This window comes from Saccopteryx bilineata, unplaced genomic scaffold, assembly GCF_036850765.1.
Source record: "Saccopteryx bilineata isolate mSacBil1 unplaced genomic scaffold, mSacBil1_pri_phased_curated manual_scaffold_25, whole genome shotgun sequence".
Classification (NCBI taxonomy): Eukaryota; Metazoa; Chordata; class Mammalia; order Chiroptera; family Emballonuridae; genus Saccopteryx; species Saccopteryx bilineata.
The window spans coordinates 218,849-244,816 of NW_027095451.1; the positions used below are offsets into that span (position 1 = coordinate 218,849).

Sequence of the window (25,968 nt, forward strand, 5' to 3'; positions counted from 1 at the left end):
AGCCTCGGCTGCGAGAGGGGAAGAGAGAGACAGAGAGGAAGGAGAGGGGGAGGGGTGGAGAAGCAGATGGGTGCTTCTCCTGTGTGCCCTGGCCTGGAATCAAACCCCGTACTTCTGCACGCCAGGCCGACACTCTACCACTGAGCCAACAGGCCTTTTAACATTTCCTGCAGCATTGGTTTGGTTGTAATGAATTCCTTGAGTTGTTTTTGTTTTTTATTTTTTTCTAGGAAGCTTTATTTCTTCTTTAATTCTAAATGACAGCCTTGCTGGATAAAGTAGTCTTGGTTGTATGCTCTTCTTCTGCATTACTTTGAATATTTCTTGCCATTCCCTTTTGGCCTCAGTGTTTCTGTTGAGAAGTCGGTTGTCATCCTTATGGGGGCTCCTTTGTAGGTGATAGCTTTTTTTTTTCTCTTGCTTGCACCTTTAATATTTTCTCTTTATCACTTAGCTTGGTATTTTAATTATGATGTGTCTTGGTGTAGATTTCTTTGGGTTTCTCTTTAATGGACTTCTTTGTGCTTCTTGAACTTGGGAGAGTTTGTCCTGCATTAATTTAGGGAAGTTTTCAGCTATGATATGATTGAACAAAGTCTCTATCCCTTGTTCTTTCTCTTCTTCTTCAGGAACTCCTATGATGCAGATGTTACTTCCCTTCATGTTGTCACCGGGATCCACTCGGCACGCCCACCAGGGGGCGACGCTCTGCCCACCAGGGGGCGACACTCTGCCCCTCTGGGGGGTCGCTCTGTTGTGACCAGAGCCACTCTAGTGCCTGGGGCAAAGGACAAGGAGCCATCCCCAGCGCCAGTAAGAGTTTCCTCAGACTTTTTTTTTCTTTTTCATTTTTTTTCTTTTAGCTTTCTCAGTTCTTTTATTGACAGGACTTAAGGTAAAACTTGGTCTCATCAAAGGCATATATTTCTATATAGGTGTATGTGTGTGTTGAAGACCAAGTATTTTCTCCATTTAGTTGTGTTATGCTATACATGAACATGTGGTACCTGATGAAATTCACTTCCCTTCTTCCCAAAGATATACCAATATTGCCAGAAGAGTTGACTCCCTGGTCGATTTTTTTTTTAATTTTTTATTTATTTATTTTTTTTGTTTTGTTTTGTTTTTAGTTTTATTTATTCATTTTATAGAGGAGAGAGAAAGGGAGAGAGAGAGACAGCGAGGGAGAGAGAGAGGAGAGAGAGAAGGTGGGGAGGAGCTGGAAGCATCAACTCCCATATGTGCGTTGACCAGGCAAGCCCAGGGTTTTGAACCGGCGACCTCAGCATTTCCAGGTCGACGCTTTATCCACTGCGCCACCACAGGTCAGGCCCTGGTCGATATTTTAAACATTTACTTCTTGTTGTCCAACCACAGGATCCTCCTCTATACCTGGAACTAAATAGAGGCTGAAGCTTGCAGTGTATCCTCTCCATTTCAGTAGAGTTGGGTTACAGATGAAATGCCACTTGAGATCATCTCTTTAAGGGGTGTGGTGTCAGACTCTGGCTTCTAACTTTGTCACGAATTTCATAAGACCCTAGGAGAGCCCCAGGATCCGGCAATCTAGGGCAAGCGCGCCCTCTGCTGGCCAGAAGAAACGGGGTGCCCGCTGGTAGATGGTTTGCATCCTTTTTCCATCCAAAGCTAAATTGGGAAAACTCATTAAGATGCAACAGAATTTTCAGAAAAATATTTTAAGAATAATAAAAAAAAAGGATTTGAAGTAACATGGAAATTATAGGAAAGGAGAAGTAGGGCAGGTAACAAATAAGATATGACCAGACACAATCGCTTCCAGGAGAGGGATAGGGCTATTGCTCTCGATCTTCGGTTAGCTAATTAATTCAGGGGCCCTCAGATCTGGCCTGTAACTCACCTTCTAGCCCCCTGACTTTAACAACAAAAAGGGGCTGGGCTAATGCTCTCAGTGATAGTTTTTCCTGCCAATGCCTAAAAATTCAGGTAACCAAAAGGAAAAAAAATTCCTAAAACATTTAAAGTGTTTTCTTACAGTTTGCGATATAGCCTTCTGAGACTTCATATTCAATCTAGTAAGTAATGGATCAGTTCAATAATAGATGTTGGGTGCTACATGCCTGGATCTCGTTTTAGACTTTTAGATTAGTTTACTTAAAAACAACAGGATTGTTGAAGGAGACAAACAATTTCTGGTGAATTTTCTGTCCAAAATATTGAATGGATTTGAGAAAAGAAGCAACATAAAAGACCCAGGGTCTTCATCTGTTCTCTTGCGGAGACCGAATGGGTAGGAGGGTAAGGCCCCCTTTCTTACGCAAAACAGCAATCTCTTCCTTTAAGGCCAAAATCCTTTCTGCCTGGAGTTGGACCAACTCAGTGACCTTCTCTCTTGCCACAATATCGGCTTTCCGAGAGCTCTGAAAGACATTGCCCTGCTGGTTCCGTAGTGTATTCAACTGAGAATCGTGCTTCTTCTTTTCAATACATAGATCATTCATCTGGTGAAGCTTTTTGATGTGTTCTTTTGTCTTCATCATCAGTTCCCATCGCGCTTGAGCAATCTTTTCCTCCCACTTCTTCATTTCCTTTGCATTGAATAGCTCCTTTCGAAGTTTTTCGATCTTGAGTTCTTCAGGCGTTGTATTCACAGAAAGTGTCTGAAGAGCTCCTAGGTCTATCACACGACCAAACTTGCTAATCATTAGTTGACAGACTGTTTCTTCCATTTTGTGTATAGTTTTTGCCATCTCCCGAAAAAGCTGTTTACGTCTCTGCCGGAATTCTGTGTTAAGTTTTTGCTGCTTGGAATTCTCCTCCTGGAGTTGTACGATTCGTTCCTGAAGCTGTCCCAAGGAGTGGTTAGAAAAGACCAAAGTTCCAGAAAGATCACTGGGTATTTCTCTAGATATCACATGCTCTATCTGGTGCAGCTTGAGCGGAATTACAACCAGCAGTTCATTCAGCCTCTGCTGCTTCTCTCGTTGATATGCCTCCAGGGCCTCCTCTGCAGCATTCAGATTCCTCACCACAGTTTTGACTTTTTTGGACAATGTATCATACTCCTTTTTGAAGTTATCAATTTTCCTTTCTTCTAATAAGGCCTCCTCAATGTCCAACCTTTTCTCTCGAAGTTGAAGCGCCAGCTCAAAAAGACCCGCATCACAATTTGTTGGACAGATAGAATTATCAAAGACCTCATCTTCAGATTCAGACTCATCTTCTTCACTCTCCAGGCTAGATTCATCCTCACTCTCCTCATCTTCATCGGCATCATTTTCAACCTCCTTTTTCTTTATCCACTTTATCATCTTCTTTAGGACCTTCATAAGGAAGCCGGCAAATTTATTATTTTTTCCAAGGACTGTTTGGAAACCAGCATAGACGGCCTTTTCTTGATCCTGGAGCCTGGTGATTTCATTCTTTTTCTCTTCCATATCCTTAAGAATTTCGTTTATTCTCCATTGCATATCCTGTTCCTCTTTGTCTAATGAATTAACACGCTCTTGAAATAGGTTCTCCTGTTTTTCAAAATTCTTGAGGAGAAGCAGTTCTTGAAGTAATGTGACATGGTGTAGGTCAGATAATTTCATCTGAGTATCTAGTTTCAGTTTCTGATGTCTCAGATGGAATTCTGCATCAAAAGTGACAATCAGTTCTTTGATCCTGTTGGTCAAATACTGTTGCATATACAGATTTTTAATCTCTTTTCTCTTCATAATCTCTAGGTCTACATCAATTGGATCTGCTTTTGCAAATTCCGTTAACTTTGGAATATCTAGAGTGACCGACGATGCCTTTGATGATCTAGATAATGAATCTCGTGTTGTCAAATCCCCATCCTTTACAGAAGTGAGTCTAAGGAATCGTCCACTTGAGCCAGTGGACCCTTCCTGTTCCACTTGAGGGGTCTTTCCATCCTCATATTTCATCTGCTGTTGCTTAAAAGCTAGGAGAGTTTCTTCATCATAGTGAAATCTCTTTTCAGGAACTTCTTCTGGGTGTATCTGAGGGATTTGCGGAATGGGGATGTGCTTGGATACGTGAAGAGTTGACTGAATGTTCTTCAGCTCTTGTACCAGGCACTGTATTTCCTCGATGACAGCCACTTTAGGTCTCAGAGAGGATGGACTTGTTCATGTGCTTTTTCTGTGCATAGGTCATAGAGTCTAGCTGTCCCAGTTTCTCTTCTTTCTTGCCAGCATTTATTCTGATGTGCTCAGGTATCTTATAGTCTGGGGCTGTCTTTAGATTGAAGTCTCCCATATACATTTGAGCCTCTTTGATGGCTTGGATATTTTTGGGATCTTCACAGTTATCAGCCGGTTTACTTTTGTACAGTTCCTCCCATTCTTTTTTTCACTGCTGAATCTTCATCTGGGCCCTTTCAGCTTTTAACTTAAGTTTCTTAGTTTTCTCAATTTGACTGCGCACCATAATTTGACTCAGGGTTTTAGGCCAAAATTGCTTCCCGTTTTCAATAACTGATTCTTCTGGTTCACTAATACTTGCAACTATATCCTTCTGGCTGTCTTTTATTCCAGTTCCTTCTTTTTCAAACCTCTCCCATTTGCTTGGTCTTCTGTCTGACTGACCTTTTTGGATTTGGAGTACTTAGAGCACTTCACAAGCCTGTAGGAGGATATCTTGTGATCACTTCCTATGGCATGAACTACAATACTATCACCTTCCAGAGGATCACGAAACCTATTCTGTAGCTTCATTAGGCCAAGGTGATATTTCTCTCTTTCCCAAGCCAATTCCTTACCACTTTTTTTTTTTTTTTGTATTTTTCTGAAGCTGGAAAGGGGAGGCAGTCAGACTCTCACATGCGCCCGACCGGGATCCACCCAGCACACCCACCAGGGGGTGAAGCTCTGCCCATCCGGAGCGTCGCTGTTACGACCAGAGCCACCCTAGCGCCTGGGGCAAAGGCCAAGAAGCCATCCCCAGAACCCGGGCCATTTTTGCTCCAATAGAGCCTTGGCTACGAGAAGGGAAGAGAGAGACAGAGAGGAAGGAGAGGGGAGAGGCGGAGAAGCAGATGGGCGCCTCTCCTGTGTGCCTTGGTCGGAATTGAAACCAGGACTTCCAAATGCCAGGCCGACACTCTACTACTGAGCCAAACGGCCAAGGCCCATATTACCTTTCCTTATTCATCTTTTTAGCCCATCACTTCTTTCCTTAACCTCAACTCTCCCACGTTTGATCCATTCCTTTCACAGCAATGTGGCCAACCTTCAGCAGACTACTGTGTCTCAAGAAAACCCAGAATGACATTTCCTCATCAAGAGACTGCTCAAGTTCAGCAGTCAACCGCTGCTCGGGTCACAGTTCAATCTTTGGACCTGAGGCTCAGTGTCAACCCAAATACTATGGAGGAGGCTGCACAACCTGCAGCAGACTAGCTCGTCCAGAGCACCCTGAGGTGTCACTTTCACGTCTGAATTTTCTTCAAAGTTTGAATTGAAGCTTGCCTGGAGTCATGGAAGGTATTTTATAATTATCTCTGTATCCAGAACCAGTGGAACCACTTTCTTCTACAACTGAAGAGAAAGCCAGCACGAGTGTGTGTACCCTCTCCTTTTGTAGGAATGAGACGCTGTCCTGGGTGGCTCTCGGCCCAAAGCAGACTCTCCACACTGGGCCTGTGCTGCAGCCCAGCACGAACAATGAGACCTTTGCCATTTTGTAAGTGTCCCCTATCCCGATTTGTTCTCTGCATCCTGCCACCCAAGGCAGTCTTTTTCTTAGGTCTTGGTGAGCTTCCCACATCCTCCCCAGCTCATCTTGACTGATGGGATTTTCTCTTGTCCTTGAACTCTCCTTCATTACGCTTCTTACTATTGTTCCCAGTTTACCAGTATTTTACTTAAAATTGCCCATATTATCTATCCTTTTCATCTTTTTAGCCCATCACTTCATTCCTTAACCTCCACTCTCCCACTTTTGTTCCAATTTCTTTTACAACAATGTGGTCATGCTGCAGTAGAATGTAGTGTCTCGAGGACACCATAAATGCCACCTCCTCATGGAGAGACTACTCAAGTCAGCAGTCAACTGCTCTTCAGGTCACAGACCAATTGTGGACCTGGGGCTTCTGTCAATCCACAGCCTCTGGAAGAGGCTGAACAACCTGCAGCAGACTACAGCTCCTGCAGAACAACCTGAGGTGGCAAATTCACATCTGGATTTTCTTCAGAGTCCACAGCCAAGCTTGCCTGAAATCATGGAAGGTATTATATAATTATTTTTGTAAACAGACCAGCCGAACTACTGTCTTCTACAATTGAAGAGAAAGCCACAACGAGTGTGTATAACCTCTTACCTGCAGGAATGAGACGCTGTCCTGGGTGGCTTTCGGCCCAAAGCAGACTCTTCGCAGCGTGCCTGTGCTGCAGCCCAGCACCGACAGTGACACCTTTACGGCCTTGTAAGTTTCTTGTATCCTCATTTGTTCTCTGCATCCTGTCACCCAAGGCAGTCTTTTCCTCAGGTCTTCGGGAGCTTCCCACATCCTCCCCAGCTCATCTTGAATGCGATTTTCTCTTGTTCGTGAACTCTCATTTTCTTCATTACCCTTCTCACTATTCTTTCCCGTTTACTAGTATTTTACTAGTAATTGCCCATATCATCTATCTTTATTTTTCTCTTGTGAATCTGGAAACGGGGAGGCAATCAGAGAAATTCACGCCTGCTCTTGACCGAAATTCACCCGGCATGCCCTCCAGGGAACGATGCTCCACCCATTCGGGGTGTTGCTCTATCGAGACCCAAGCCTCTCTAGTTCCTGAGGCAAAGGCCACAGAGCCATCCTCAACACCCGGGCAAACTTTGCTCCAGTGGAGCTTCGGCTTCGGGAAGAGCAGAGAGACAGAGGGGAAAAAGAGGGGTAGGGGTGGCGAAGCAGATGGGCGCTTCTCCTGTGTTCCTTTGCCTGGAATCAGGCCTGTGGACTTCTGCACGCCAGGCCCACGCTCTATCACTGAGCCAACCGGCCATGGCCCACATTATCTTTCTTTATTCATCTTTTTAGTCCATCACTTCTTTCCTTAACCTCAACTCTCCCACTTTTGATCCATTCCTTTCACAGCAATGTGGCCAACCTGCAGCAGACTACAGTGTCTCGAGGACACCCGGAATGACACCTCCTCATCGAGAGACTGCTCAAGCTCAGTAGTCAACCGCTGCTCAGTTCACAGTTCAATCTTTGGACCTGGTTCTCCGTGTCAAGCCTCATCCTATGCAGGAGGCTGCCCAACCTGCCGCACACTAGCTCGTCCAGAGCACCCTAAGGTGTCACTTTCACATCTGAATTTTCTTCAGAGTCCGCAGCCAAGCTTGCCTGAATTATATAATGGAAGGTATTATATAATTATCTGTGTAACCAGACCAGCCCGACTACCGTCTTGTACAATTGAAGAGAAGGCCACCACAAGTGTGTGTAACCTCTACACCTGCAGGAATGAGACGCTGTCCTGAGTGGCTTTCGGCCCAAAGGAGACCCTTCGCAGCGTGCCTGTGCTGAGGCCCAGCAACGACTGTGACACCTTTACGGCCTTGTAAGTTTCCCCTATCCTCATTTGTTCTCTGCATCCTGCCGCACAAGGCAGTGTCTTTTTGAAGTCTTTGTGAGCTTCTCACATGCTCCCCAAGTCATCTTGACTGATGTGATTTTCTCTTGTTCGTGAACTCTCCGTTTCTTCATCTTCATCACCCTTCTTACTATTTCTTCTTGTTTTCTAGTATTTTCCTAGTGATTGCCCATATTTTCTGTCTTTTGTTTTTGTTTTTGTTTTTGTTTTTCCGTGAATCTGGAACCTGGGAGGCAGTCAGACACACTCCCGCATGCTCTTGACCAAAATTTACTCGGCACGCCCACCAGGGGGTGATATTCCGCTGATCCGCGGTGTTGCTCTGTCAAGAACAGAGCCACTCTATCGCCTGAGGCAGAGGCCCCAGAGCCATCCTCAGCGCCCGTGCAAACTTTGCTCCAATGGAGCTTCGGCTGTGGGGTGGGGGGGAGGACGGGACAGACAGAGAGGAAGGAGAGGGGTAGGGGTGGAGAAGCAGATGGGCGCTTCTCCTGTGTGCCTTTGCCAGGAATCAAACCTTGGACTTCTGCACGCCAGGCCGATGCCCTAGCACAGAGCCAACCAGCCAGGGCCCATATTATCTTTCTTTCTTCATCTTTTAGCCCATCACTTCTTTCCTTAACCTCAACTCTCCCACTTTTGATCCATTCCTTTCACAGCAATGTGGCCAACCTGCAGCAGACTGCAGTGTCTCGAGGACACCCGGAATGACACCTCCTCATCGAGAGACTGCTCAAGCTCAGTAGTCAACCGCTGCTCAGGTCACAGTTCAATCTTTGGACCTGGGGCTCAGTGTCAACCCACATCCTATGGAGGAGGCTGCGCAACCTGCAGCAGACTGCTGCTCCTCCAGAGCACACTAAGGTGTCACTTTCACATCTGAATTTTCTTCAAAGTTTGAATTGAAGCCTGCCTGGAGTCATGGAAGGTATTACATCATAATCTCTGTATCCAGAACCAGTGGAACTACTTACTTCTACAACTGAAGAGAAAGCCACCACGAGTGTGTGTAACCTCTACTTTTGCAGGAATGAGACGCTGTCCTGGGTGGCTCTCGGCCCAAAGCAGACTCTCCACACCAGGCCTGAGCTGCAGCCCGGCACCGACAATGACACCTTTGCCATTTTGTAAGTTTCCCCTGTCCCAATTTGTTTTCTGCATCCTGCCGCCCAAGGCAGTCTTTCCCTTAGGTCATGGTGAGCTTCCCACATCCTCCCCAGCTCATCTTGACTGATGGGATTTTCTCTTGTTCTTGAACTCTCCTTATCTTTCTTCCCCTTCTTACTATTGTTCCCAGTTTACCAGTACTTTACTTGTAATTGCTCATAATAGCTAACCTAATTCATCTTTTTAGCCCATCACTTCATTCCTTAACCTCCACTCTCCCACTTTTGTTCCAATTTCTTTTCCAGCAATGTGGTCACGGTGCAGCGGAATGTAGTGTCCCGAGGACAGCATAAATGCCACCTCTTCATGGAGAGACTACTCAAGCTCAGCAGTCAACCGCTCTTCAGGTCACAGTCCGATTGTGGACCTGGGGCTTCTGTCAACCCACAGCCTCTGGAAAAGGCTGAACAACCTGCAGCAGACTACACCTCCTGCAGAACACCCTGAGATGGCACTTTCACATCTGGATTTTCTTCAGAGTCCACAGCCAAGCTTGCCTGAATTATATAATGGAAGGTATTATATAATTATCTGTGTAACCAGACCAGCCCGACTACCGTCTTGTACAATTGAAGAGAAGGCCACCACAAGTGTGTGTAACCTCTACACCTGCAGGAATGAGACGCTGTCCTGAGTGGCTTTCGGCCCAAAGGAGACCGTTCGCAGCATGCCTGTGCTGAGGCCCAGCACCGACCGTGACACCTTTACGGCCTTGTAAGTTTCCCCTATCCTCATTTGTTCTCTGCATCCTGCCGCACAAGGCAGTGTCTTTTTGAAGTCTTTGTGAGCTTCTCACATGCTCCCCAAGTCATCTTGACTGATGTGATTTTCTCTTGTTCGTGAACTCTCCGTTTCTTCATCTTCATCACCCTTCTTACTATTTCTTCTTGTTTTCTAGTATTTTCCTAGTGATTGCCCATATTTTCTGTCTTTTGTTTTTGTTTTTGTTTTTGTTTTTCCGTGAATCTGGAACCTGGGAGGCAGTCAGACACACTCCCGCATGCTCTTGACCAAAATTTACTCGGCACGCCCACCAGGGGGTGATGTTCCGCTGATCCGCGGTGTTGCTCTGTCAAGAACAGAGCCACTCTATCGCCTGAGGCAGAGGCCCCAGAGCCATCCTCAGCGCCCGTGCAAACTTTGCTCCAATGGAGCTTCGGCTGTGGGGTGGGGGGGAGGACGGGACAGACAGAGAGGAAGGAGAGGGGTAGGGGTGGAGAAGCAGATGGGCGCTTCTCCTGTGTGCCTTTGCCAGGAATCGAACCTTGGACTTCTGCACGCCAGGCTGACGCCCTAGCACAGAGCCAACCAGCCAGGGCCCATATTATCTTTCTTTCTTCATCTTTTAGCCCATCACTTCTTTCCTTAACCTCAACTCTCCCACTTTTGATCCATTCCTTTCACAGCAATGTGGCCAACCTGCAGCAGACTGCAGTGTCTCGAGGACACCCGGAATGATACCTCCTCATCGAGAGACTGCTCAAGCTCAGTAGTCAACCGCTGCTCAGGTCACAGTTCAATCTTTGGACCTGGGGCTCAGTGTCAACCCACATCCTATGGAGGAGGCTGCGCAACCTGCAGCAGACTGCTGCTCCTCCAGAGCACACTAAGGTGTCACTTTCACATCTGAATTTTCTTCAAAGTTTGAATTGAAGCCTGCCTGGAGTCATGGAAGGTATTACATCATAATCTCTGTATCCAGAACCAGTGGAACTACTTACTTCTACAACTGAAGAGAAAGCCACCACGAATGTGTGTAACCTCTACTTTTGCAGGAATGAGACGCTGTCCTGGGTGGCTCTCGGCCCAAAGCAGACTCTTCGCAGCGTGCCTGTGCTGCAGCCTGGCACGGACAATGACACCTTTGCGATTTCGTAAGTTTCCCCTATCCCGATTTGCTCTCTGCATTCTGCCTCCCAAGGCAGTCTTTCCCTTAGGTCTTGGTGAGCTTCCCTCCTCCACCCCAGCTCATTTTGACTGATGTGATTTTCTCTTGTCCTTGAACTCTCCTTATCTTCATTATGCTTCTTACTATTGTTCCCAGTTTACCAGAATTTTACTTGTAATTGCCCATATTATCTGTCCTTATTCATCTTTTTTGCTCATCACTTCATTCCTTAACCTCTACTCTCCCACTTTTGTTCCAATTTCTTTTACAGCAATGTGGTCACGCTACAGCAGAATGTAGTGTCTGGAGGACACCATAAATGCGACCTCCTCATAGAGAGAGTACTCCAGCTTAGCAGTCAACTGCTCCTCAGGTCACAGTCCAATTGTGGACCTGGGGCTTCTGTCAACACACACCCTCTGGAAAGGGCTGAACAATCTGCAGCGGACTACAGCTCCTGCAGAACAGCCTGAGGCGGCACTTTCACATCTGGATTTTCTTCAGAGTCTGCAGCCAATCTTGCCTGAAATCATGGAAGGTATTATATAATTATCTTTGTAAACAGACCAGCCCGACTACTCTCTTCTACAACTGAAGAGAAAGCCACCACGAGTGTGTGTAACCTCTACACCTGCAGGAATGAGACGCTGTCCTGAGTGTCTTTCGGCCCAAAGAAGACTCTTCGCAGCGTGCCTGTGCTGCAGCCCAGCACCGACAGTGACACCTTTAGGGCCTTGTAAGTTTCTTGTATCCTCATTTGTTCTCTGCATCTTGTCGCCCAAGGCAGTCTTTCCTTTAGGTCTTCGTGAGCTTCCCACATCCTCCCTAGCTCATGTTGACTGATGCGATTTTCTCTTGTTTGTGAACTCTCCTTTTCTACATTATCCTTCTTACTGTCCTTTCCCATTTACTAATATTTACTAGTAATTGCCCATATCATGTATCTTTTCTTTTTCTTTTGTGAACCTGGAAATGTGGAGGCAGTCAGACAAACTCCTGCATGCTCTTGACCGAAATTTTGGGGCACGCCCACAAGGGGGCGATGCTCTGTGGAGACTAGAAACTCTCTAGCGCCTGAGGCAAAGGCCACAGAGCCGTCCTCAGCGCCCAGGCATATTGCTCCAATGGAGCTTCGGCTTCGGGAAGGGCAAAGAGACAGAGGGGAAAAAAAGGGGTAGGGGTGGCGAAGCAGATGGGCGCTTCTCCTGTGTTCCTTTGCCTGGAATCAGGCCTGTGGACTTCTGCACGCCAGGCCCACGCTCTATCACTGAGCCAACCGGCCATGGCCCACATTATCTTTCTTTCTTCATCTTTTTAGTCCATCACTTCTTTCCTTAACCTCAACTCTCCCACTTTTGATCCATTCCTTTCACAGCAATGTGGCCAACCTGCAGCAGACTGCAGTGTCTCGAGGACACCCGGAATGCCACGTCCTTATCGAGAGACTGCTCAAGCTCAGTCGTCAACCGCTGCTCAGTTCACAGCTCAATCTTTGGACCTGGTTTTCCGTGTCAACCCACATCCTATGCAGGAGGGTGCCCAACCTGCCGCACACTAGCTCGTCCAGAGCACCCTAAGGTGTCACTTTCACATCTGAATTTTCTTCAAAGTTTGAAATGAAGCTTGCCTGGAGTCAGGGAATGTATTATATCATTATCTCTGGATCCAGAACCAGTGGAAGTACTTTCTTCTACAACTGAAGAGAAAGCCAGCACAAGTGTGTGTGTACCCTCTCCTTTTGTAGGAATGAGACGCTGTCCTGGGTGGCTCTCGGCCCAAAGCAGACTCTCCACACTGGGCCTGAGCTGCAGCCCGGCAGCAACAATGACACCTATGCCATTTTGTAAGTTTCCCCTATCCTGATTTGTTCTCTGCATCCTGCCTCCAAAGGCAGTCTTTTCCTTAGGTCTTGGTGAGCTTCCCTCATCCGCCCCAGCTCAGAATGACGCTTATCAACAAAACAACACAGAATAAGTGCTGGCCAGTATGTGGAGAAAAGGGAACCCTCCTGCACTGCTGGTGGGAATGCAGACTGGTGCAGCTCATTTTGACTGATGTGATTTTCTCTTGTCCTTGAACTCTCCTTATCTTCATTACGCTTCTTACTATTGTTCCCAGTTTATCAGAATTTTACTTGTACTTGCCCATATTATCTGTCCGTATTCATCTTTTTAGCTCATCACTTCATTCCTTAACCTCCACTCTTCCACTTTTGTTCCAATATTTTTAAATTTGTTTTTCTTTTTTTTTATTAAATTTAATGCAGTGACATTGATAAATCAGGGTACATATGTTGAGAGAAAATATCTCTAGATTATTTTAACATTTGATTATGCTGTATACCCCTCCCCCAAAGTTAAATTGTCTTCTGTCACCTTCTATCTGGTTTTCTCTGTGCCCCTCCCCTCCCCTAACCCCTCTCTCCTTCTTTACTCTATCCCCCCTCCCCGAACCCCTCGCTCCTGTTGCCATCACATTCTTGTTCATGTCTCTGAGTCTCATTTTTATGTCCCTTCTATGTATGGATTCATCTTAGTTTTTTTTCTGATTTACTTATTTCACTCCGTATAATGTTGTCAAGGTCCATCCATGTTATTGTAAATGATCCGATGTCATCATTTCTTATGGCTGAGTAGTATTCCATAGTATATATGTACCAAAGCTTTTTAATCCACTCGTCCTCTGACGGACACTTGGGCTGTTTCCAGATCTTCGCTATTGTGAACAATGCTGCCACAAACATGCGGGTGCATTTCTCCTTTTCGAGCCGTTCTATGGTGTCCTTGGGGTATATTCCTAAAAGTGGGATAGCTGGGTCAAAAGGCAGTTCGATTTTCAGTTTTTTGAGGAATCTCCATACTGTTTTACACAGTGGCTGCACCAGTCTGCAATCCCACCAGCAGTGCAGGAGGGTTCCCCTTTTCTCCACATCCTGGCCAGCACTTATTCTGTGTTGTTTTGTTGATAAGTGTCATTCTGACTGGTGTGAGGTGATATCTCATTGTGGTTTTAATTTGCATTTCTCTAATGATTAGTGATGTTGAGCATTTTTTCATATGCCTATTGGCCATCTGTATGTCCTCTTTGGAGAACTGTCTATTCATCTCTTTTGCCCATTTTTGGATTGGGTTGTTTGTCTTTCTGGTGTTGAGTTTTACAAGTTCTTTATAAATTTTGGTTATTAACCCCTTATCAGATGTATTATCAAATATGTTCTCCTATTGTGTAGTTTGTCTTTTTATTCTGTTCTTGTTGTCTTTAGCTGTGCAAAAGCTTTTTAGTTTGATATAGTCCCATTTTTTTATCCTGTCTTTTATTTCACTTGCCCGTGGAGATAAATCAGCAAATATATTGCTTCAAGAGATGTCCGAGAGCTTACTGCCTATGTTTTCTTCTAAGATGCTTATGGTTTCACGGCCTACATTTAAGTCTTTTATCCATTTTGAGTTTATTTTTGTGAGTGGTGTAAGCTGGTGATCTAGTTTCATTTTTTTGCAGGTAGCTGTCCAATTTTCCCATCACCATTTGTTAAAGAGGCTGTCTTTACTCCATTGTATTTCCTTACCTCCTTTGTCAAATATCAGTTGTCCATAGAACTGTGGGTTTATTTCTGGGTTCTCTGTTCTGTTCCATTGATCTATATGCCTGTTCTTATGCCAGTACCAGGCTGTTTTGAGTACAACGGCCTTGTAGTATAACTTGATATCAGGAAGTGTGATACCTCCCACTTTATTCTTCTTTTTTAAGATTGCTGAGGCTATTCGTGTCCTCTTTTGGTTCCATATAAATTTTTGGAATATGTGTTCTATATCTTTGAAGTATGTCATTGGTATTTTAATTGGTATTGCATTGAATTTATAGATTGCTTTGGGTAATATAGACATTTTAATGATGTTTATTCTTCCTAACCATGAGCACGGTATATGCTTCCACTTGTTTGTATCTTCCTTGATTTCTTTTATCAATGCTTTGTAATTTTCCGAGTACAAGTCTTTAGTCTCCTTGGTTAAGTTTACTCCTAGGTACTTTATTTTTTTGGTTGTAATTGTGAAGGGGATTGTTTCCTTAATTTCTCTTTCTGACTGTTCATTGTTGGTGTATAAAAATGCTTCTGATTTCTGAGTATTGATTTTATATCCTGCCACTTTGCTGAATTTATTTATCAGGTCCAGTAGTTTTTTGACTGAGACTTTACGGTTTTCTATATACAGTATCATATCATCTGCAAATAATGATAGTTTTACTTCTTCTTTTCCAACTTGAATGCCTTTTATTTCTTCTTCTTGTCTGATTGCTGTGGCTAGGACTTCCAGGACTATGTTAAATAAGAGTGGTGAAAGGGGGCACCCCTGCCTTGTACCTGATCTTAAGGGTATTGCTTTTAATTTTTTCCCATTGAGTATGATGTTGGCTGTGGGTTTCTCATAGATGGCTTTTATCATGTTGAGGTATGTTCCCTGTATTCCCACTTTGCTGAGAGTTTTGATCATGAACGGGTGCTGGATTTTATCAAATGCTTTTTCTGCATCTATTGAAATTATCATATGGTTTTTCTCCTTCTTTTTGTTTATGTGATGAATCACATTGATTGATTTACGAATATTGTACCAGCCTTGCCCCCCGAGAACAAATCCCACTTGATCATGGTGTATGATTTTTTCCATATATTGTTGGATCCGGTTTGCTAATATTTTGTTGAGGATTTTAGCATCTATATTCATTAGAGATATTGGCCTATAGTTTTGTTTCTTTGTGTTGTCTTTGCCTGGTTTTGGAATCAGAATTATGCTCGCCTCATAAAAGGAGCTTGGAAGTCTTCCTTCCTCTTGAATTTTTTGAAATAGTTTGAGAAGGATAGGAGTTAGTTCTTCTTTGAATATTTGGTAGAATTCCGTTGTGAAGCCATCAGGCCCCGGACTTTTCTTTGTTGGGAGTTTTTTGATAACTGTTTTGATCTCCTTTGTTGTAATCGGTCTGTTTAGGTTTACTGATTCTTCCAGATTGATTTTTGGAAGATTGTATGTTTCAAGGAATTTGTCCATTTCATCTAGGTTGTCTAGTTTTTTGGCATACAGTTCTTCATAGTATTTTCTTACAATATTTTGTATTTCTGTTGTGTCAGTTGTTATTTCTCCTCTCTCATTTCTAATTTTATTTATTTGAGTTTTCTCTCTCTTTTTCTTGGTGAGTCTACTTAAAGGTTCATCAATCTTGTTTACCTTTTCAAAGAACCAGCTCCTAGTTTCATTGATCCTCTGTATTGTTTTTTTAGCCTCTATGTCATTTATTTCTGCTCTGATCTTTATTATTTCCTTCCTTCTACTACATTTGGGCTTTACTTGCTATTCTTTTTCTAATTCTTTTAGATGCAGGGTTAAGTTGTTTATTTGAGCTTTTTCTAGCTTCTGAAAGTGTGCCTGTAGTGCTATGAACTTCCCTCTCAGCACTGCTTTTGCTGTGTCCCAGAAATTTTGAGTTGTTGTATGCTCATTGTCATTCGTTTCTAGGAATTTTTTTATTTCTTCTTTGATCTCATTCTTAATCCATTCATTAACACCCTGCTATTTAGTTTTCATGTGTTTGAGTATTTTTGAGCTTTTTTGCTGTGATTCATTTCTAGTTTCATGCCCTTGTGATCGGAGAAAGTGCTTGATATGATTTCAGTCTTCTTAAATTTGTTGAGAGCTCTTTTGTGCCCTAACATGTGGTCTATCCTAGAGAATGTACTATGAGCACTTGAAAAGAATGTATATTCTGCTGCTTTAGGGTGAAAGTATCTGAAGATATCTATTAAATCGAGTTGATCTAGTGTTTCCAATAAGTCTGCTGTTCCTTTGTTAATTTTCTTTCTTGAGGATCTATCTAGTGATGTTAGTGGGGTATTGAAATCCCCTACTATTATAGTATTGCTGTTGATCTCGCCCTTTAAATCCATCAAAGTCTGTTTTATATATTTGGGTGCTCCTATATTAGGTGCATAGATATTTATAATAGTTATATCTTCCTGTTGGATTACTCCCTTTATCATTATGTAGTGGCCTTCTTTATCTCTTACTATATCCTTTGTTTTAAAGTCCAATTTGTCTGATATAAGTATTGCTACCCCAGCTTTTTTTTCATTTCCGTTTGCATGAAACTTTTTTTCCATCCTTTTACCTTCAATGTATGTGTGTCTTTTGTTCTAAGGTGTGTCTCTTGTAGACAACATATGTATGGGTCCTGTTTTCTTATCCACGCAGCTACCCTATGTCTTTTGACTGGATCATTTAATCCATTTACATTTAAGGTTATTATTGATATGTAGTTGTTTATTGCCATTTTCTTCTTTAAAGGTGTATTCCTTTTTTTGCTATATTCTTTTCCAACTTTGATCTGTATACAACAGGCCCCTTAACATTTCTTGCAGCGTTGGTTTGGTTGTAATGAATTCCTTGAGTTGTTTTTTGTCTGGGAAGCTTTTTATTTCTCCTTTGATTTTAAATGATAGCCTTGCTGGATAAAGTAGTCTTGGTTGTAGGTTCTTGTTCTGCATTACTTTGAATATTTCTTGCCATTCCCTTCTGGCCTCTAGTGTTTCTGTTGAGAAGTCAGATGTCATCCTTCTGGGGGCTCCTTTGTAGGTGATTTTTTTTTCTCTTGCAGCTTTTAATATTTTCTCTTTATCGCTTAGCTTTGGTATTTTCATTATGATGTGTCTTGGTGTAGGTTTCTTTGGGTTTCTCTTTAATGGAGTTCTCTGTGCTTCTTGGACTTGTGAGAGTTTCTCTTGCATTAATTTAGGGAAGTTTTCAGCTATGATATGATTGAACAAAGTCTCTATCCCTTGTTCTTTTTCTTCTTCTTCAGGAACCCCTATGATGCGGATGTTATTTCTCTTCATGTTGTCACAGAGCTCTCTAAGTGTTTCCTCTGACTTTTTGAGTCTCTTTTCTCTTTTCTTCTCTGCTTTCATGCCTTCATTCCAGTTGCCCTCCAACTCGCTGATTCGATCCTCAGCTGTATCCATCCTGTTTTTAATTCCTTCCATTGTGGTCTTCATTTCTGATATTGTATTTGTCATCTCTGACTGATTCTTTTTTAATATTTCAATATCCTTTTTTATACTTGCTATTTCTTTATTTAGGTTTTCAAACTGCCCTTCCATTGTTGTTCTAAGATCCCTAAGCATCCTTACAATCATTATTTTGAACTCCGCATCTGGAAGTTTGATTATTTCCATATCACTCAGCTCGTCTCTCAAAGATGTCTCTTGTGGTTTCATTTGGGTTGCACTCCTTTGTCTTCTCATAATGGTGTTTTATTTGTAGAGTTGGTTGAGTCTAGGCTTGATGTTGTCTGCCTCCAGTTTTCAGTTGTGTTATTTCTAGGTCTTCTTGGGTTGGTATCAGCTATTATTTGTAATCCACTTTCGGATTTGGGCAGCTTTGAAGTCTTGATTTGTTTGTTTTCTTAACAGGTGATAGTCTTGTTAACTGATCTCAGCAGGGGGCTTCCTTGAAACTGTAACCAGGAATGCTGTGGTTGTAACCTGAGACGCTGAAGGTCTCTTCCACCAACTAATCTCACTGGGGGCAGGGTGTTTTCTCAGCTTCAGTAGGGGAAGGTGTATCTCAGATCTCCATGGAGACCTGAGTTACTGCCCCTCCTCCCCACTTCTTGTTTTCAGCTGTGTCTTGTTGCGCTGATTGGAGCTGGATAGATGTCTGGAGATCTCTGATCTGGAAGCACTTCGGCTCTGTTTTGTGAAAGGTTCAGTCCCTCCCCCAGCTATGGCCGCCTCCAGCACGAATGAGTCAGCTTTTTTATTTCGTTTCTTGCATACCTTAGCCCCTCACAGTCTGTCCCTCTCCCTGTCCTTTCCACTTGGGAGATAAGCTGGTCTTTTCAACCCACCTTGCTCCCTGGTCGCCAGGTAAGTGGCTGTGAGCAGTAGTTTCTGCTCTTTTTCCTCTGTGAAATCCTCTCTGGGCTCTCAGCCTCACCCCCCCCCTTCCGTTTCTGTAAGCAGAGGAGATTCAGGCACTCCTTACCAGGATTATTGTGGCTTCCTCTTTGCTCCTTAGTTTTTGAGAGCTGTTCTTGCAGTTCAGTGTTGGTTTTTCATGTTGATTTTTCCTAAATTGATTTGTATTCCAGTTTGGTGTTGAGAGCTGGGAGTCTGTGTGTCCGCCTACTCCGCTGCCATCTCTACATTCATGTTCCAATTTCTTTTTCAGCAATGTGGTCACGCTGCAGCAGAATGTAGTGTCTCGAGGACACCATAAATGCCACCTCCTCATAGAGAGAGTACTCCGCTTAGCAGTCAACTGCTCTTCAGGTCACAGTCCAATTGTGGACCTGGGGCTTCTGTCAACACACACCCTCTGGAAAGGGCTGAACAATGTGCAGCAGACTACAGCTCCTGCAGAACACCCTGAGGCAGCACTTTCACATCTGGATTTTCTTCAGAGTCTACACTCAAGCTTGCCTGAAATCATGGAAGGTGGTATTATATAATTATCTTTGGAAACAGACCAGCCCTACTACTCTCTTCTACAATTGAAGAGAAAGCCACCACGAGTGTGTGTAACCTCTACACCTGCAGGAATGAGACGCTGTCCTGAGTGACTTTCGGCCCAAAGCAGACTCTTCGCAGCGTGCCTGTGCTGCACCCCAGCACCGACATTGACACCTTTAAGGCCTTGTAAGTTTCTTGTATCTTCATTTGTTCTCTGGGTCTTGTCGCCCAAGGCAGTCTTTTCTTTAGGTCTTGGTGAGCTTCCCTCATCCACCCTAGTTCATTTTGACTGATGTGATTTTCTCTTGTTCTTGAACTCTCCTTATCTTCATTACGCTTCTTACTATTGTTCCCAGTTTACCAGAATTTTACTTGTAATTGCCCATATTATCTGTCCTTATTCATCTTTTTAGCTCATCACTTCATTCCTTAACTTCCACTGTCCCACTTTTGTTCCAATTTCTTTTACAGCAATGTGGTCACTCTGCAGCAGAATGTAGTGTCTGGAGGACACCATAAATGCGACCTCCTCATAGAGAGAGTACTCCAGCTTAGCAGTCAACTGCTCCTCAGGTCACAGTCCAATTGTGGACCTGGGGCTTCTGTCAACACACACCCTCTGGAAAGGGCTGAACAATCTGCAGCGGACTACAGCTCCTGCAGAACAGCCTGAGGTGGCACTTTCACATCTGGATTTTCTTCAAAGTTTGAAATCAAGCTTGCCTGGAGTCATGGAAGGTATTATATCATTATCTCTGGATCCAGAACCAGTGGAACTAGTGTCTTCTACAACTGAAGAGAAAGCCAGCACGAGTGTGTGTACCCTCTCCTTTTGTAGGAATGAGACGCTGTCCTGGGTGGCTCTCGGCCCAAAGCAGACTCTGCACATCGGGCATGTGCTGCAGCCCGGCAGCGACAATGACAAACTTACAAAACTTTGCCATTTTGTAAGTTTCCCCTATCCTGATATGTTCTCTGCATCCTGCCGCCCAAGGGTTACCAACTGCAAGAATTTTGTCTCATTGATATGTGATTGCGTGGCTGTGCCATGTGTGTATAAGGCCTGTATAAGGCTCTGGTTGCTTGCGATTGAGACACTGGGGATTGTGGATAGCACGTTGCCTGCCTGCCACTATAGGGAGCCATTCTTGCTGTTTGTTTGTCAGAGTAGAGGTTTTCTCCTGTTGTGTGCTTGTCTGCTGTTGTGAGACTTTTTTAAATGGAATGGCCCAACTGTTTTCAACTCTGCAGGATCCACCCAGCAATCCCTATCTTGGGGGTTTGCTTGAATCCATCGAGCTGACCTCAGCGCCCAGGGCCAACACTGAAACCAGTTGAGCCCCTGGCTATTAGAGAGCAAGAGAGAAGGGGGAGAGGGAGGGGAAGAGAAGCAGATGGTTACTTCTCATGTGTGCCCTCTCTGGGGATCGAACCCCGGGCATCTGTACACTGGGCTGATGCTCTATCTACAAAGCCAACCAACGAGCGCCATGTATTCTTTTTTCATATTTATGTTCTAATGGTTGTTTGGATATAGAAAAGATGGCTGCCTCATTGAAACATCTTTTTGTTAAGTAGTTTTTTAATTAATCTCTTATTTTCAAGTGTACAGTCATCTACATATTACATGACTGAAATAACTAACAAAAGGAAGAGAATGAGCCTCAGAGCTCTGATTTCACCAATGTAGAACCTGTCTCACTTTTTATAATTTTTGTACTTTCTGTTACTTTTATCTGGTTGCAACAGCCAGTACTTTTCTTTTATTTAGTGTGAGGATGTAGCATATTTGCTACACTGTCAAATGTTGCACTTAAAATCTTTTAGAAATTACTTCAGAAGAAGATGATTCTATTATACAGTGGATTATATCATCTGTGGAAGCAAAGGTTGAAGATAAAAGTTAAGAGAAAATAAAGTAACTATAGGAAAGTTGAATCATATCAGAAAAGAAAAGGTTAAAAAATCTTAGCCCCAATTTCTGACCTAGTGACTTTTTCACTGCCCTTGGCTTATTTAATTGATAAAAGAGAGTAGTATGGTTTTGTTAAAATAGAAGATTAATTAGTTTGAATTCTACTTTAACCCTTTGAGTAGTTTTTTTCATGCTCACTGATCCCTGGGAGTGAGTTTTTTTCAAAAAATGAAATTAGTTACAGTTATAGTTTTATTAAAGTCATGTTTGTTTGATAACCAATTTATGGAGACAAGAAGAACATACCGTTGCCTTTTTTTAATGTTGCCTTACACATTTTTAAAAAGAAAATTTTTGTTATCTCATGCAATTCTCGCATACCTTCTGTCTGTACATAAAGAAGTATTGTTATTAGCAGAATCTCAAATGTGTGCTCACATATGATGATATTCTTAGGACAGTTTATAGGTATTTCTATTCCTTACGTTTAAAAAATTTTCAAACTGGTTTTCCTCAAAACATGGATGCAGCAAAGTGGTTCGTTACGTTCAGTGCACACTACCCTGTGTCCCTCTGTTTACGTCCCTTCTTGTAGTGTGCTGACATATGAAGCATTTTCGTTGTGGCTTATCCTTTGAGGCTGTTGCAAGGACTAGCTTTGGGAAGTGCCACCCTGAAAGACGAAGGCTGTCTCCTACTGACGATGGTCGGCCTCCTCTGGGTGATTTCCTGTGTTTCACAGAGTCCTCCAAAAGCTGATCCATGAGCTTCAGTCTGAAGTCACATAGCTGTAGTCTTCACCTGATTCACAGTGTGTGAGTTCAAAGCAGCAATGTCAGTTTCATGAAAAAAGTTTTATATACCATTTTATGGTTTTTCTTACATTTCCTGTGAAACTTATTTGCATATCAGCCTTGTCAGTCAAACCCACATTCTAATTATATCTAACCACACTTAGTGCCTTGGTAATGCTTTGCCCAGTAGTGTAATCACTTATGCCAGTTTTAATCATAAAGTCCTCATGAACTGTAGTTAGCATGTTGACCTCTCTTTTGTCACGCCGTCTTTGAGCTCACATGATTGTACTATGTCTTGAGATGCATTCACCCTTTTTTATATTCTCCAGCTCAAAGTTTAAAGATGTACATGTATGATCGCACTGTGGGTGGTCAGGAGGCACAAGGATGTACACAAATGTTCATACTACTCAAAGGGTTAATGAAAATTTAAAGTGTGTTGTGTTGTGGCTTTAAATTCTTAAGTTTAGAATTTTGACGTTTGAATAGATCAATAATATATAATTCTTGAAAAATTTTATAGATATAAATATTATTATAGTACATATTGTATATTATTTAATTCTTCACCTGTTCAGGTCAGGCTCACTGGTTTAGAAGGATTTTCTCTGAGAGGAATTTGAGAGTTAGAATTTTTAAGAAACCTACTTTATAGCTTGGGACTATGTGGGACTAGAACACGGAAGAAACAACAAGCCACTGTCATGTCTGCTGCACACATGCTATGTTGTAGATGGAGAACAGTGTTCGACTTACTTCAGTGACCCAGGATCCAGAACTTGGCTGTCTCTGGGTCAGAGAATGGGAAATCACAGACCAAATCAACACCACTTCTGGCACTCAGTTTTAAGAAGTAGAGTGTAGGCCCTGGCCGGTTGGCTCAGCGGTAGAGCGTCAGCCTAGCGTGCGGAGGACCCGGGTTCGATTCCCGGCCAGGGCACACAGGAGAAGCGCCCATTTGCTTCTCCACCCCTCCGCCGCGCTTTCCTCTCTGTCTCTCTCTTCCCCTCCCGCAGCCAAGGCTCCATTGGAGCAAAGATGGCCCGGGCGCTGGGGATGGCTCTGTGGCCTCTGCCTCAGGCGCTAGAGTGGCTCTGGTCGCAACATGGCGACGCCCAGGATGGGCAGAGCATCGTCCCCTGGTGGGCAGAGCATCGCCCCATGGTGGGCGTGCCGGGTGGATCCCGGTCGGGCGCATGCGGGAGTCTGTCTGACTGTCTCTCCCTGTTTCCAGCTTCAGAAAAATGCAAAAAAAAAAAAAAGAAAAGAAAAAAAGAAGTAGAGTGTAGAGTAAATTATCAGAAAGCACTGGCCCTTGTAGGATACGTGCCATATAATGAAAACAGATGGAATCAGTGCCTACTTTCTAGAAGTTTATATAAGATTATAGATTATGACTCTGACAGTAGGAAATTAGTATAAATAACATTCATAACATTGATACATTAATATGAAGAAAGTATATCTCATTGTTACGAAGGTCTCCTGTCTATGAAAGGACATGTGATGTACCTAATATTTGTATGTTTAGTGCTTTGAATTTAATCAGGAAGTTTCATATGCTACTAAAGCTTATCCTCAGCTGTTGCTTTATAATATCTGACAATATTTTTTACCATATCCATGGAGACCCCTTTCTTTCACTTTTTAGATAAACTTTTTACAGAACAAACACAAAATTCACATCCAAGGAACTGATCTTCCTGACCCAATTGCTACGTTTCAGCAACTTGAACAGGAATATAAAATCAATTCTCGACTGCTTCAGAACATTCTGGGTGGAGGCTTTCAGATGCCTACGCCTATCCAAATGCAAGCCATTCCAGTTATGCTGCATGTGAGTATGAAGGTTTAGTATGCCTCTAACATTCTTTCTTGTCTTTGCTTACTCTCTTTTCTCTGTCTTTGAAATCTTCCTTTCTACCTCATCCCTTCCTCTGTTGAGTTCCTTACCTTGCTTTTAAGGTGTTTCTCCAGTGTGTGTGCCTTCATAAAACTTGTCCTGATCACTACAGCTAGATGTGATCTTTTTCTTTTTTACCAATACTCCACTATCACCCTGGTCTCCATGGTATTGTGTTTTTTTCTTGCAAAATTTGTCTTATACTTCACACTACCGTGTATTTGCACTAATTATATTTATCTTTTCCTTTTACTAGAGCATAAACACTCTGAGGATAGGGATGATGTTCTGTTTATTCATCCATGATTTAATTTATAATTTCCAGGAACTAGTTTAGAAATACAGAATTTTTGTACTAACCTAATATTTTCCCCCAATACTATTTATTATTGCAGTATACTTTACATATAATAAAATACATGGATTTTAAGGGCACAGTTTAGTGAGTTGCAGTGATGCATATCCTATGTACTCATCTCCCCAGTGAATAAGTGTAACACCTCTGTTACCCCAGAAAATTCTTGTGCCCTTTCCATTCTTCCCTCATCCCACCCCTGCCCAGAGGTAACCACTCTTCTGATTTCAATTGCCATATATTAGATTTGTCTCTAAAATGTCATGGAAGTGGAATTATTCATTATTTATTCTTTCATTTCTGGTTTTTTACTCTTCATACTGTTTTTGAGATTCATTCGTGTTGTTACTGAGTAGTAGTCTGTTGTATGAATGTATCACGATTTGCATACCTACTTGTTGATAGATGAGTGAACCTAAATATTTGGAAATTAAGTTTTTCTAATACTTCTTTTTGTAGTGATGAGAGCTGACTTTTTCCCCCTACATAACCAAGGTGGCCTTCAGTTCTGGTAGTCATAAAATATCATACTGGTTCTTTTCATTTTTTTCGGGAACTAAAATGAGAATACATTTGAATGATGTTACTGACTCAGAGTAAATTTGCTTTTAATTTTTTTTGAAGATTATTTCTGTCATGACTTAAGCTCAAAGCTTTAAAAATCATAGTAACTTACTGAAGAGTAGAACCTGTTAATTACTCTGTCACTCAGGTTATCATCACTTTTTATTTCTTTCAGCCATTTTGTTACTTATTACACCTTCCCTGCGGATTGAGCAGAACAACTATCAGGACAAAAAGTTGGTTTTGTAATTTTGTTTTGATACATAGTTTAGTGGGAACGAACAATTGAAATAATAGAGCCTGGCCTGTGGTGGCGCAGTGGACAAAGCACTGACCCAGAACACTGAGGTTGCCAGTTTGAAACCCTGGGCTTGCCTGGTCAAGGCACTTACGACAGGTAACTACTACAAGTTGATGCTTCCTGCTCCCCCTCCTCTCTCTCTTTCTAAAGTCAATCTAAAAATAAATCAATCTCTAAATAAAATCTAAAAATTAAGAAAAATGAAAATAATTAAGATTCTGGACTGTTTTTGGATTTTAGTTACATTCTTTCCCCTGTTGAAATGGATCCACAGGCAGTACTGAGAAACTCCGTTGGGGTGGTAGTGGCAGGAGAGTATTATATTAGAAAAGTGGATGTGGGAGAAGTAAACAGAGTGATAATAACATGAATGATTGGATTTAGCACATATGTTTTATTTGTTCTTTGTTTGGTTGGTAGTATTTGACCAGGCTCTGAAAAATTTGTGTAGTTTTCCTTGTATTTAATATACTCTGTTTTTAGGGTCGAGAACTTCTGGCTTCTGCTCCTACTGGGTCTGGAAAGACATTGGCTTTCAGCATTCCCATTTTAATGCAACTGAAACAACCCACCAATAAAGGCTTCAGAGCCCTGATTATATCACCAACACAAGAACTTGCCAGCCAGGTATGACCTGTAGCGTCAGTCATCTTTCTTATTTGAGGACAATAAAAATTCTCAAAAGAGTAAGGCTGTGTTTTTGTCATGGTCAAGTATTCTGTACAGAGCACACTTTAGGTATGTATTTTATTGCATATGAGCAAATCTTTTCTAAAACATGATTTTAACATTTGTGTTTTGGCAAATGCTTAAAGATTCTTGAATTTGAAAGGCTATATTAGCTAGGTTCTCTAAAATTTATTTTTCTAGCCTAGAAAAATGAAAACTTGCCTAAGTTTTTGAGAAAGTAAAACTATACAGTCATCTGCCCCACCCTCCAATGTGCTTAATGTAAAATACATGTCAAGTATGAAATACCTTTATAACAGGACTGTATTCTATAAACA

At 42.6% G+C, this 25,968-nt stretch overlaps 1 protein-coding gene and 2 long non-coding RNA genes across 4 annotated transcripts; 2 read left to right on the forward strand and 1 right to left on the reverse strand.

Annotated features, from left to right (window-relative positions):
* Positions 1-2,224: 2,224 nt before the first annotated feature.
* Positions 2,225-5,667, reverse strand: LOC136318293 (cilia- and flagella-associated protein 44-like). Its single transcript, XM_066250667.1, is given in 5 exon segments — positions 2,225-4,092; positions 4,094-4,574; positions 4,577-4,779; positions 5,374-5,456; positions 5,557-5,667. Coding segments are annotated over 5 exon segments (2,730 nt in total). The 3' UTR covers positions 2,225-2,240.
* Positions 5,668-10,556: 4,889 nt separating this feature from the next.
* LOC136318290 (uncharacterized) lies at positions 10,557-25,554 on the forward strand. Its single transcript, XR_010728051.1, has 4 exons — positions 10,557-10,615; positions 23,490-23,675; positions 24,836-25,057; positions 25,445-25,554. It is a non-coding gene; the product is annotated as an uncharacterized lncRNA (long non-coding RNA).
* LOC136318291 (uncharacterized) lies at positions 12,372-19,841 on the forward strand. 2 transcript variants are annotated; one of them, XR_010728053.1, is made up of 4 exons: positions 12,372-12,472; positions 18,846-19,111; positions 19,214-19,312; positions 19,598-19,841. It is a non-coding gene; the product is annotated as an uncharacterized lncRNA (long non-coding RNA). The 2 variants fall into 2 exon arrangements; XR_010728052.1 differs by having other exon boundaries at positions 18,846-19,312.
* Positions 25,555-25,968: the final 414 nt, after the last annotated feature.